This window comes from Podarcis muralis, chromosome 7 (assembly GCF_964188315.1).
Source record: "Podarcis muralis chromosome 7, rPodMur119.hap1.1, whole genome shotgun sequence".
Classification (NCBI taxonomy): domain Eukaryota; kingdom Metazoa; phylum Chordata; class Lepidosauria; order Squamata; family Lacertidae; genus Podarcis; species Podarcis muralis.
This window is the reverse complement of record NC_135661.1, coordinates 15,544,202-15,556,723: the sequence shown is the minus strand read 5'-3', so window position 1 is coordinate 15,556,723 and position 12,522 is coordinate 15,544,202. Positions and strand designations below refer to the sequence as shown.

General features: G+C 47.8%; 1 protein-coding gene across 14 annotated transcripts in view; it reads left to right on the top strand.

Moving 5' to 3' along the window:
- VPS13D (vacuolar protein sorting 13 homolog D) overlaps window positions 1-12,522 on the top strand; it is a 129,305-nt gene that overhangs the window by 59,108 nt on the left and 57,675 nt on the right. For all 14 annotated transcript variants that reach the window (XM_077931271.1, XM_077931279.1, XM_077931276.1 and 11 more), the window contains 11 exons: window positions 2,861-2,908; window positions 3,653-3,803; window positions 4,833-5,043; window positions 5,564-5,811; window positions 6,177-6,368; window positions 7,824-7,950; window positions 8,153-8,295; window positions 9,552-9,682; window positions 10,146-10,321; window positions 11,556-11,679; window positions 11,777-12,012. In XM_077931271.1, the coding sequence (XP_077787397.1) occupies window positions 2,861-2,908; window positions 3,653-3,803; window positions 4,833-5,043; window positions 5,564-5,811; window positions 6,177-6,368; window positions 7,824-7,950; window positions 8,153-8,295; window positions 9,552-9,682; window positions 10,146-10,321; window positions 11,556-11,679; window positions 11,777-12,012 (1,787 nt within the window). The remainder of the gene's footprint in view (window positions 1-2,860; window positions 2,909-3,652; window positions 3,804-4,832; window positions 5,044-5,563; window positions 5,812-6,176; window positions 6,369-7,823; window positions 7,951-8,152; window positions 8,296-9,551; window positions 9,683-10,145; window positions 10,322-11,555; window positions 11,680-11,776; window positions 12,013-12,522) is intronic.

Sequence of the window (12,522 nt, the reverse complement as noted above, 5' to 3'; positions counted from 1 at the left end):
TCACGCCAGGAGGGACGCACGAAAGTGTAGCTTTCAATTTTTTTCCCTCCCCCTTGCCGGGGAACCTCCAAGCTTTGGGGGTGGGGGGGGGAGGAGGCAGCAAAGCGAGGGACTGAGGGACCCTAACCCTAACCCTAACCCTCACCGATCACCCGGGAAAGCATGCGAACGAGGAGCCCCCGTGTCCTGCTCCCGGCAGCGGACGGCACAAAGCGAGGAGGCCTGGACAAGGCAGCACGCTCCCCGCTCTCGCTGCATCGGGGCTTTTCTCCTCCAGGCCGCTTTCGAAGTCCCCTTCTCCGCTCCCAAGAGCCGGAGCCGCTGCTTCCAGGCCCTGTCCGAGCCCCGACTTGTGGCCTCACTTCGAGGAGCGCCTGTTGCTGGGGACGGGGCTGCATCCCCCTCAGCCGCCGCCTCGCTTCCTTCCAGGAGACCCGACGGCTCCCCCTCTCCCGCTCGCCCTCCTGCGCCCGCAGCAGACCGAGACCTCCCCGCCCCCGCCCGGCTCAGCCCTACCTGGGTGCCTCCAAGCCCGGCCGGCTCCGCGTCGCGCTCCACGCCGGGCAGCTGCAGCAGGGGCTGCGCGGGGGCGCGCGGCGGCCCGGCTGAGCGCGCCCCGGAGCCACCGCGCCGTCGCTCGCGAGTCCCTCCGAGAGCCCGCGGGACTGACTCCGGAGTCGCGAGGCGTCGCGTCGCCCAGGGAAGGGGCGGCTTCCCACAAGCACGACGACTGAAAAGAGCCCAGCAGAGCGCGCGCCCCGGAGGACTTGGGGGGGGTCTGTAGGGCATCAGTGGCCCCCAGAATTCTGCCCGCCCCTCACCCCATTTGATCCAGATTTACCCTCTGGGGAGAGTGAGCCCCGGCCCAGCAGGGGGCGCCCTCGCTCCGTCCTCCGGGAAGCAAACGCCCTCGCCCGCCTCCCTCCAGGCAACATCTCGCGGCACACCAGGCAACATCTCGCGGCACACTAGTGTGCCGCGGAACACCGGTTGGGAAACACTGGTCTAAACCACTGAGCCTCTTGGGCTTGCCAGTCAGAAGGTCGACGGTTCAAATCCCCACAACGGTTGAGCTCTGGTCGCTCTTTCCCAGCTCCTGCCAACCTAGCAGTTTGAAAGCGCACCAGTGCAAGTAGATAAATAGGTACCGCTGCGGCGGGAAGGTAAACAGCGTTTCCGTGCACTCTGGCTTCCGTCCCAGTGTTCCACATGACCTGGAAAACTAACTGTGGACAAACGCTGGCTCCCTCAGCCTGAAAGTGAGATGAGCTCCGCAACCCCCTAGTCGCCTTTGACTGGACTTAACCGTCCAGGGGTCCTTTACCTTTTACCTTTACCTAGAAAGGCATGGCATACATTTGTAAGCTGCACAGAGATTTTACCACAGTCAAGCAGTGTATAATTGTTGCTGGATAATTAAATAGATTTTTTAAAATATAAAGTATATATATATGGACACTGTTTGTACAAAGCAAGATCCAGGGACTTCGTTGTCCTCAAAGATGACAACTGTGGCTAAAAGCCAGGTGTCTGCCTTAAAACTACACTGTTGTTGTTGGCTTCTGTCTGTCTCCAGATGCAATGCGTGTCTTATCACTTGAGGGTTATTGTTCCGTTATTCTTTGAAGGAATATCCGACTGACAGCTATAGCCACTCCAGGGGACAAAGGAAGGGCAAAACATGGCTGAGAAACTTAGAACAGCTTTTCTCAAACTTGGCACCTTCCAGGTGTTGTTGGACTCCACTATCCCTGAGCATTGGTCATGCTTGTTGGGGCTGATGGGAATTGGAGTCCAGCAACAGCTACAGGGGGCACCAGGTTGAGAAAGATGGTCTAGAACCTTTGGGCTTAGACTTTGGGGACAAGTTTCCATCAGTGAAGTGGAATCAGAACGGGTTGTTAGCATAACTGAAGGTTTCTGGCTTTGGGAAACAGAGAGAGGTTGGCGTGAGCTTTCCACTAGCGATGCAAATATGAATTACCGTATTTTTCGCCCTATAGGACGCACTTTTCCCCCTCCCAAAATGAAGGGGAAATGTGTGTGCGTCCTATGGAGAGAATGCAGGCTTTTGCTGAAGCCTGGAGAGCGAGAGGGGTCGGTGTGCACCGACCCCTCTCGCTCTCCAGGCTTCAGGAAGCTATCCACAAGCCTTCGGAGCCCGCGGGAGTTCCCGCCGGGCTCCCACGGCTTGCACAGAGCTGCCTGCACCCAAAGCCTGGGCGCTGAGCAGTCGCGCCCGGGCTTCGGGTAGCTCTGCGCAAGCCGCGGGAGCCCTCCCCTGGCTTGCGCAGAGCTGGCTCTTATCCCGAAGCCCCGGCACGCTGAGCAGTTGTGCCGGGGCTTCGGGTAGCTCTGCGCAAGCCGCAGAAGGGCTCCCACGGCTTGCGGAGAGCAGCCTGTTCTGGGGGCTGGGATCGGAGGAAGCTCGGGCTTCCCCCGCTCCAGCCTCGCACCGGGGGGGGGAATAATTTTTTTTCCTTTATTTCCCCCCAAAAAACTAGGTGCGCCTTATGGGCCGGTGCGCCCTATGGGGCGAAAAATACGGTAAATCATTTCCTTGGAATTCTTGCCATTATATATCCATTACCTGGGATTTATTTTTGCAAACATGAAAATGGCATGGGCAGTTACACTTTGCTGGAGGGATTATTCTCGGTGTAGTTCTGACACTTTTCTGGCAATGGACATATTTATTGAAAGGTGGAAGGAAAAAGATGCTCCCCTTTCATTTGCTAACCTCCCCAGCCCTTTCTATGGGTTGCTGTTTGTCTACTGTCTATCAAAGAAATACCATCCTCTGTGAAGAGGATGGCAAGCTTCCTAATGGCTGTTTTCAGCTTTACTTTTTCTTTTCTAGGTTGGCAGCCCAATTAGCAGAACAAACATCATACATCCACATGTTTATGTGAGTAGCAAATTCTCCCTTGAGCTTTGTGGTGTGTACAATATACATTAAGAGGGGCATTCTTCTGAGGCATTGGGATGCATCTCATTTCATTTGAGTATCAAAGTTGTTTGGCAAAGCAGATACAGAAGAAAGATCATGCTTAGAGTGGATATATCCATGACTGCATTTAGCTTACTTTTTCACATCTTAGTTGTATTGTAGATTCCACCCCCCCCTCCTTTTGACACTTTTAATAACTGTTGGCAGTTAAAAATCTCTGGACATTCAAACAGAACTTTAATGGCCACATCTATAAAATGATGCTTAAGCGGGGGGAGGGATGAAAGTGGTCCATGGGTGCAAGACAATATAAAGATTTTTTTTAAAAAAAGGAAATCCTTCAGAATTCCAACATGTATGTGTTTTGATCAGCATTATTTTCTAGGAATGCTTGGGTAAATAAAGCAGACATTTAAATCAAACAGAAAATTTGTATTTTATATTTCTTTTAGGCCTACGCTCCCATAAAACAGCGTACAAACAAGAGCAAGGCAAAATATAAGGATCTAATAGCCGCAGTAGCCAAACATAGGGCATTATTTAAGAAGTGGCTTTGTAACTCCCAAGCTCATTGTGATCTCGGTTTAATGCTGGATTGAAGAGGAAGGTTTTTGGGGCTCATATAAATGCTCATACAAGTCAATAGGAAGGGAGTTCCAAAGGTCTTGAGACCCCCCACTGATAAGTCCTGTGTTTTTGCAGTTTTCTTCATTGCCTCCAGTCCGAGTAGTATTTGCAGTCACCATGGAAGGCAGCGCTCGGAAGGTAATAACTGTCCGTTCGGCCTTGATTGTGAAAAACAAACTGGAGACGCCTATGGAACTCAGGCTAGACAGCCCTTCAGCACCAGACAGTAAGTGTGTGTCTTCATTTTTTAAGGCCTGAGGGAGGATGCTTTCCCTTTCTGGATTCTTAATATTACCAGTGGTGTAAGATAGCCATGCTTAAGGAATTCTTCATTCAGCCCCCAATAGAGATCATTGGTAGAGCACCATCTGCTTTGCATGCAGAAGGTCCTACATTCAATCCCTGGCTTCTTTGGCTAGGGGTGAGGCTGCCCCCTGCCTGAAACCCTGGAAAGCTCCTGTCACTCAAGCATGGATAGTACTGAACCATTAACCTGACTCCGCAGAAGGCAGGTTCCTATTCCTGCTTAAACCCCACATAGACACCTGAGTGCTGCAAGCATGTGCATAGTTACCTTGCAATACGCTCCATTGAGCATAGCGGGACGTGCATGCATAGAACTGCACTTTTGAAGACTTACGTACTGTAGCTTCAGTCTTTGTGAACCAAAGGCATGAACGGTAGCCTTCCATTCTCACACACACACACACACACACGACATGCCCTTAGATAAATACAGAAAAGCAAAGGGGGGGTAGGAGGAATCTGAGATACTGTGATACAGATTGAGGCCAAAAGGTCCAGCGGTGTAAGAGAAAGGCAAGACCCATGACAGTTCAGAGCAGAAGTTCTCCTTTGAAGGGTGAATGTAAAAAGAGCTCTGCTAAGTCAGGCCAAAGGCCCATATAGTCCAGCATCCTGTCCTCACAGGCCAAATGCCATATGTTTCTGGAAAGCCTGCAAGCAGGACCTGAGGGCATCAGCCTTCTCCCCCTTTGTGATTCCTTCATCTAGTATTGAGAGGCATGCTACTTCTGACAGCAGAAGGGAGAGAGCATAGTCGTCGTGGCCAGCAGCCATTGATAGGCTTCTCCTCCATGAATTTGTCTATTCCTCTTTTAAAGCCATCCAATCTGGCGGGCGTCACTGCCTCTTGCAGGAGCAGATTGGTCATTTCAACTATGCACTCTGCGCTTCTGTCTGTGCTGAAACTGATGTATTGCAAGCATATTTTGCATTTCTCATTTGGTTGCAGAGCCTGTAGTGCTGCCTTCGGTCATGCCGGGGGATTCCTTTGCTATTCCCCTGCATCTGACATCCTGGCGACTTCAGGCCAGGCCGAAAGGGATGGGAGTTTTCTTCTGCAAGTCTCCGATCCACTGGACAAATGTGCAGAAGACCTCGGAGGTCAGCAGCAGCAAACGAGAGTGCCATGCGATGGAGTCTGAAAACAGCCGTTTCTTCAGGTGACTTGAGTCTTGGGGAAACTGCACTGTTTGCTTCTCCTGTTCCTAATAGAAACAGTGTTGTATGCTGGCAGAGGCTATCGAGAAATGAAGAAAAGGAAGTATTTGGAAAACAACATGGCCAAGTTTTTTTGTGTTTGAGATCTGTCTGTTTTGCTGCAAGGGTAGTGAAAAGAAACCATCACATGGGAGGGAGAAATATGGACAAGCTACTATTTGATGGCAGCGGAGTAGCTGACTGTGCTACCTAATTTGTGTCGTTGACCCTGCAACTTTTCTGCTTTTTTTTACAAAAAGAAACACAGCATTGCGCAAAACAGCAAACCAAACAATACGATGAATAGAATTGTTGTTACAGGCAGGTTCTCCTAAAATGGTCCAGCCTTGAGCTTCTTTAGGAGGTGGAGTTGCAAAAATTTGGTAGCGCCTCAGAGATTCCCCACAGTAGGGGAAACATATAAAATCATTTCTTCAAAAGGCAACGTTCGTGACTCATATGTATATTGCCTTTCCCTTACAGGTTTTGTGTCGCCATAAAGAAAGAGAATTACCCAGATTACATGCCCTCCAACATCTTTTCCGACAGCGCTAAGCAGATTTTCAGGCAGCCCGGACACACCATTTATCTCCTTCCGACCGTGGTGCTCTGTAACCTGCTGCCTTGTGAACTGGAGTTTTACGTGAAAGGGGTGCCCATTAACGGGACCCTGAAACCTGGGAAAGAGGCGGTACTGCATACAGCCGACACTTCGCAGAACATCGAGCTTGGTAAGGCCCCCTGGGATTATTTGTGACTTAAGCTGTAGGACGTCAAGACCAAAGCACAAGTTTACTATGGCTGCCGAAGGTCCCTTTATCCCTCGTTTACCCCAAGAGAGTTCCTTGGAAGTAACTGATTGGTTTTTTAAAAAACAACTTTTAAAAATTGTACTTTGGATGCACTCTCTGGATGTACCAGGATTCAAGTCACACCATGGCTATCACATTTGCTCATATAGTGCAGTTGTTGGAAGGGAGGACACTATTTACAAAATAAAAAATGGGTTTCTTACTTTGCTCTCCCCCAAATGGAGAAAGGTGCCCCATAAGAACGGTCAAGAAGCGAGCACACATTTCTTTCTTTTCAATTTCAGGGGTCTCCCTTGAAAACTTTCCACAGTGCAAAGAGCTTTTAATACCCCCTGGAACACAGAACTACATTGTGCGGATGCGAATGTACGACGTTAACAAGCGGCAGATGAATCTCACCATAAGGATCGTGTGTCGCGCTGAAGGGTCCTTGAAGATATTTATTTCAGCACCGTATTGGCTCCTCAACAAAACAGGTAAATCTGGCCTGACTTCTTACGGATGTAAGAATTCCTCACCTGAAAATGAGAGGTCTGCTTAGGTCAGGTTAGGCTTACTGAATTTGATAATTGCTTCCCGTCACAAAGATTCCTAAAGCAATTTACAACCAGAATAAGAAAACAGTAATCAAAATACACGAATCACGTTAAAGACGTAATCTGAATACAAACACCCAGTCATTGATGCTCTGCCCAGTGAAATGGAACTCTCCACCCCTCATCTGCTTGCCCCCACCAACCTGGTATGCATTCCAGGCTTGCAGTTCATTGAGTATTTCTGACCATGGGATCACACCCAGTAGCTCCTCCCTCCCTCTTTGGTCTGTTCCTTTTGAACTGGTTATATCCCTCAATTCCTACATTCCAGTCACGAGTCTCATCCCACCAGGTTTCAGTAATGCCTACCAGGTCTTATTTGCTATCCTGTGTGGTTGTTTTCTCTGGATTTTCAAAGATTTTGCACAAACAAACCTTTTTCTTCTTCTTGGAATGCTGGCGCTTTGGTATGGTTTAGAGAGTTTGAGGCCATTTACTTCAGCGGTGCTTACTTGTGAATAGGATGGTAGCTTCAGGAATACAACCACATAAAACCCTCTCTTTTTTTACCCATGGATGCAGAATTTTGGAGACGCAGTACAAAATCCTTTAATCTTCCTTCTCTAGAAAGCAAAACGCACTGGCTAATTTAAAAGCAGTTAGACCTTAACAGAATGTCATCCTTCTTTTAGATTTACTAAAATATGCCTACTTTTTTAAAAAAATAAATAAATGTGGGTTTACCTGTTGCATGAGGGGGTTAGTTTCCTTTTCCCATGACGAGATAAGGAAATTGGTTTTAAAGCAATGCTTAAATGATACACACAGAATAAGTGAGTCCATCTAGTTCTGTGATGATGCTGTTACGAAAAAGGAGCAATGCAGAAGCGAGCTCCAGATGGCTGGAAAGCCAAACAGGATGTTGATGCTTGTGGCTGTACTGTGGGAACAAAGGGACAGTCTATTCACTGTGCTGAGCACCGGATGTTAGCTCAGAGTGTCATCTGACCTGTACTGGAAGTACAGGGGAGGAGTCTCTCTCTCTGCTGTTGGTGTTAAGAGAGTACAGACACGTTTCTCTGTACTGCTGAAAGACAGAAATAAAAGGCATGTAAATACATTTCTGTCTGTCTCTTTCCCCTCCCTGGGGATGGCAGGGAAGAGGGGAGGAGTGGTGTGTTCTCCTCACGTTAGAGGAGGATCTCCGATAGAAGACCTTCGCCTGTATCTTGCCGGGAGTCGCAGACGGGAAGGTCAACAAGGAATTAAGCCCGGTGCCTGTAGAGTGGCCAATTCCTCTGATAAGGCTTGGCTTGATTCTGACAGATGCAACTAACAAAGCATTAAAGTTCAGATTCAGATGCTAACAGCCATCTTGTTGGTTTCTTTTTAAAGGGTTGCCACTGATCTTCAGACAAGATAATGCCAAGACCGATGCAGCAGGCCAGTTTGAAGAACATGAGCTAGCCAGAAGCCTGAGCCCTCTCCTCTTCTGTTATGCTGACAAAGAACAGCCAAACCTGTAAGCTTTGGTGACGGTCCATTGCGAGAGAACCATGCAGTGGCAAAATGTCGTAGTCGAATTGGAAAATTGATTCTGTGACAACTGAAATACGACCATTTAATTGGGTCCAGACTGCACTGTAGGTTCTCAAGGCTCATCTAAATCAGCAGAATCATATGGATTGCTGAACTAGTATATCTCATTGTCTTCCTTGCTGCAGTTGCACAATGAGAGTTGGAAGAGGAATCCACCCTGAAGGTATGCCCGGTTGGTGCCAAGGCTTCTCGCTGGATGGAGGCAGTGGCGTCAGAGCCCTTAAAGTGATCCAACAAGGGAACCGGCCAGGCCTTATTTATAACATTGGTAAGAACTTGTATGGCTAATAATTGAGGTCATCATATTGAACAATTTACTTGTTTGTTGATTCTAAAGCAGTTTGCATTCTAAAGCAGCTTACTGTAGTCCCCAAATTCAAGAGACAGTGGTTTGGTTTGGATTCAGCGATACATTCTGGATTATTGTTAACCTGCATGAATTTCAGGAAGAGAGATCAGAAGCTTTCCCATTAACCGTGATTTATTATTGGCCTGAGCCTGAAATTCTGATTAATGGTGGGTAGGGTTTACAGAGGCAAGCCAGAATCATAAAGCATGATTTGATGTTACCTTATTTCCCTATGCAAGGAGTAGGGAATCTTTGGCCTGCCAGATGCTGCTGAACTACAACTCCCATCAGCCCCAGAAAGCAAAGCCAGGGTAGGTGGACATTGTAGTTCTGCAGCATCTGGAAGGCCAAAGATTCCCCATAACTGCCCCTAAGTCATAAGAAAGGAGGGAGAAGCAGCAGCAGAAGAAGAAGCTGCCTCTTCATTGCGCTTGGATCTAGCTCCACAACCCTCTGAATTGCTGCCTGTCATGCAGCTGTGAAGGGTTTTGGTGAATGGAAAGTTGAAGAGTTGAATAGTCGTCTATATCTGTTGCCAAATTCTAAACTCTCTACAAGGTGGGGAAGTGGAGGGAGGTATAAGATCTAGGACCAACTTTGACATATAACCACTGCAGTATGGATTACAGGTAGACAGGTAAAAATAATACGTTTTGGCAGACGTCTGGTCCAGAAGCATTGCAAATGGGTTGTCCTGTAAATTGCATCATGTAAGTACTTAAACTAAATAATAACTAAATGGCATCAGTCTTCGCTATCAGACTGTGTTACGCCGCTGGACTGAGGAGCGAGGCATGTGTGGTGGCATAGTGCTTTTACTGATAATCCATAGTTTATTAGACCAGCACCACTGTTTCTAAACCAGCCCTATCGATTGGAGAGAGGAAGTCCTTCTTCCTGCAACGCATAGCTAACCTACGGAACTCACTCCCACAGGAGGCAGGGATGGCCACCGACTTTGATGGCTTTAAAAAAAGGATCAGGCAAACTCATGGAGGAGGAGAAAGCTATCCATGGTTACTGGCCATATTGGCTGTGCTTTGCCTCCATGGTCAGTCACAGTAATGCTCTTGAATACCAGTTGCTGGGGAAATAAAAAAAATGCCTAAATTTATTTTTAAGGCTGTGGAGCCCCAGATGCTGCATGTTCTAACTGTGGCTGTATTTATTACCAGGTATCGATGTCAAGAAGGGCAGAGGTCGCTACATTGACACCTGTATGGTAACGTTTGCCCCTCGCTACCTGCTAGATAATAAATCCATGCACAAGCTTGCCTTTGCACAGCGGGCGTTTGCCAGGGGACAGGTAAGAAAGCTTCCATCCCTCTGAGTGGTTTTAGTGTTACTGCATGAGAGTTTTACAGCCCTACCAGCATGAGTTTGATCAAACTGTGGGAGGCAGTGGAAGACAGGAGTGCCTGGCGTGCTCTGGTCCATGGGGTCACAAAGAGTCGGATATGACTAAATGACTAAACAACAACAACAAAAAATAAGCCCTCAATAAGTTAACTCGCCCTCTAGGGCCTGGCAGTGGAAGGACTTGATTTCTGTACTGGGCGCAGAGCACCATGTGGTGTTGATGTAAATAATGCCAATCCGAAGGAAATCTGTCCTTCAGGTAGACCAGTTGTTCTTCGTGTTTACTAACATTTAAGCATGCCCTGTGTTTTCTTTATATGGGTTAAGGAAAACCGACAACTGATCGCTCACCTTGGGGCCATGCAAAATGGTTATTGGTAAATGCTGTTGGCTGATGCATGTTGTTTCAGGGCACATCGAACCCAGATGGCTACATCTCCACCCTCCCTGGCTCCAGTGTCGTGTTCCACTGGCCGCGCAACGATTACGACCAGCTGCTTTGCGTCCGGCTCATGGATGTCCCAAACTGCATTTGGTCTGGAGGCTTTGAAGTCAACAAAAACAATTCCTTCCATATCAATATGAGGTAGTTTCGGTCGCGTGGATGCTGCTGCTTTAAAACATCTAAAACACATGTGCAGGCATACTCCTTAGTAGTTGTTGTGCAAGACAGAATTTGACATGGGCTTACCATCGTGATTCTAGAGAGCAGGGAATGCCTGTCTGATGCTTCCAGGCAAATGAGAGTTAGTGGGTTGTCTTAATGTGTGTGGCTTTTTGACAAGCAAGAAATGAATTTACTTTACCTATAGGCCCAGTTCATATGTCAGAGTATTGTTAATGGCTTATTGTGAACATGCCTATTTGTGCTGCTTTGATCCTCCCTTTAGTGTGCAGAGGAAACAAACCATGATCCATGGCTTAGCATTGTGCCTGAACCATGGTTTGTTTCACTTGCAACAAACCACAAAGTTTTTCTTGGTTTGCTTGAGCTGGGGAGCAAAACAAGCCACAATCACTGAGTTAGTGGTAGTGCTAAGTCAAGGATAATACGTTTTTTCTCTCCATCTGGGTTGACTGAAGCTTCCAGGAAGATGGGGGATGTCTCCCTGTCACCCAGGAGGTCAGGAAAACCACTTGACAGAGCTTTAGCTTAGTGCCACTCTTGCAGATTCCTCCTCCTGTTCTTTCTTTCACCTTCGGAACAGCTTCTCCTCTCAGTGTCTTTTCTCTATCATTCTTGCCTTCAAATGCAAAATCTCTTGGTTTCAGTCGCAGCACAGCTCTGTCTTCAAGGTTTTCACACCTGCCACTACCTGAATGAGCTCCTTCTCAAGTCTCTGGCAACACACCTTCCTCCAACACTCCTCCTAGCCGCCACCTCCGAAATGAGCTCCAGAAAGTCAGGCAAAAGAGAACCATAGATATACTGGCCATCGGCTGATAGCTGTGTGTGTAATTTCTCCCTCCTCATCGGATCTACTCTGCCTTGCTTGCTTGACCTTAAGAGTTTCCCTCTCCATGACCCCTGTCTTCCAGACAGTCCCTGGGCTCTGACAACCCTGGAGCAAAAGTAGACAAATCTAGGTTTCTTCATTGACAGCGCATTGATTCTAAGTTAATTCTAAGTTCACATTACGCCCATTATCTTTGGATGTGCCAAGATTTGGGACCGGTATGCCGGCATGTGAAAGCATTGTTGATTTCTAGCTCTCACCTTCATGAGGATTTAAAACTGTGAGCCATTACTTAAACCTATTGGTTTTGCAAGGTGCTTTCCTGGTTTGTGACACTAACCAGACTGGTTCTGTTTTCTGCAGGGACACCCTTGGGAAATGCTACTTCTTACGAGTAGAGATCACTCTGAAGGGAGCTACATACCGTGTTTCGTTCAGCGACACCATCCAGTTACCACCCCCGTTCCGCATTGACAACTTTTCCAAGGTGACGGACCATTTCGTAGCATAACGGCCTATAACAAAAACATTTCTGGGGCTTGATGTTAATGGTTCACCCCTTTGTGACATCCCCATTGCTGTAGGTCCCGATCGTCTTCGCTCAGCACGGTGTTGCAGAACCACGTCTCAGCACGGAAGTCAAGCCAACAACCTCTTTAGATTATGCCTGGGACGAGCCCACCCTTCTGCCTTACATAACCCTGACCGTCAAAGGAGCCGGCTCCTCTGAAATCAGCTGCAGCATGGATGACTTCCAAGACAGCAAGCAGCTCTATTATGAGAACTTCATTTATATTGCTGCAACGTACACTTTCTCGGGGTAACCTCTCTTTTTAAACATCATTTATTTGCAGCGTTTATACCTCCCCCCCCCCCCCCCCGCTTTAACCAAATGGCTGTTGGAGCAGCTTAAAAAAAAAAAATCAGTTCTAGGACTGCAGCCTAAGAATGCTTTTCACATTCATAGGCCATAGGCAGAACAAGGCACTTTGTTAAAATGAGCACGCTTTAAAAAAGAACTATTGATAGCTTTATTGTGGGAGGAGCTTATAACAGGACTCATAACTAGGTAACATATTTAGAATGTAGTAAGTCTCCCCAAGCCCAGCCTCCTTAACTGGAAGTGGTTGCTACAGTGGAAGCCCCCTCCTCACCCCCACCCCAGACTGCAAAAGCAGCACAGGCAGTGTTGAAGATCTTCCTTAGGGTGCCTGGAATAACACCACAGCAGCATTCAGGGTATGGGGGAAGTAGGAAGGACACTGGGGTGGTGGGAAAGAGGCTGTCTTTGGCTCAGTTTACATTCTGAGCCAACTATGGGGTCATAATG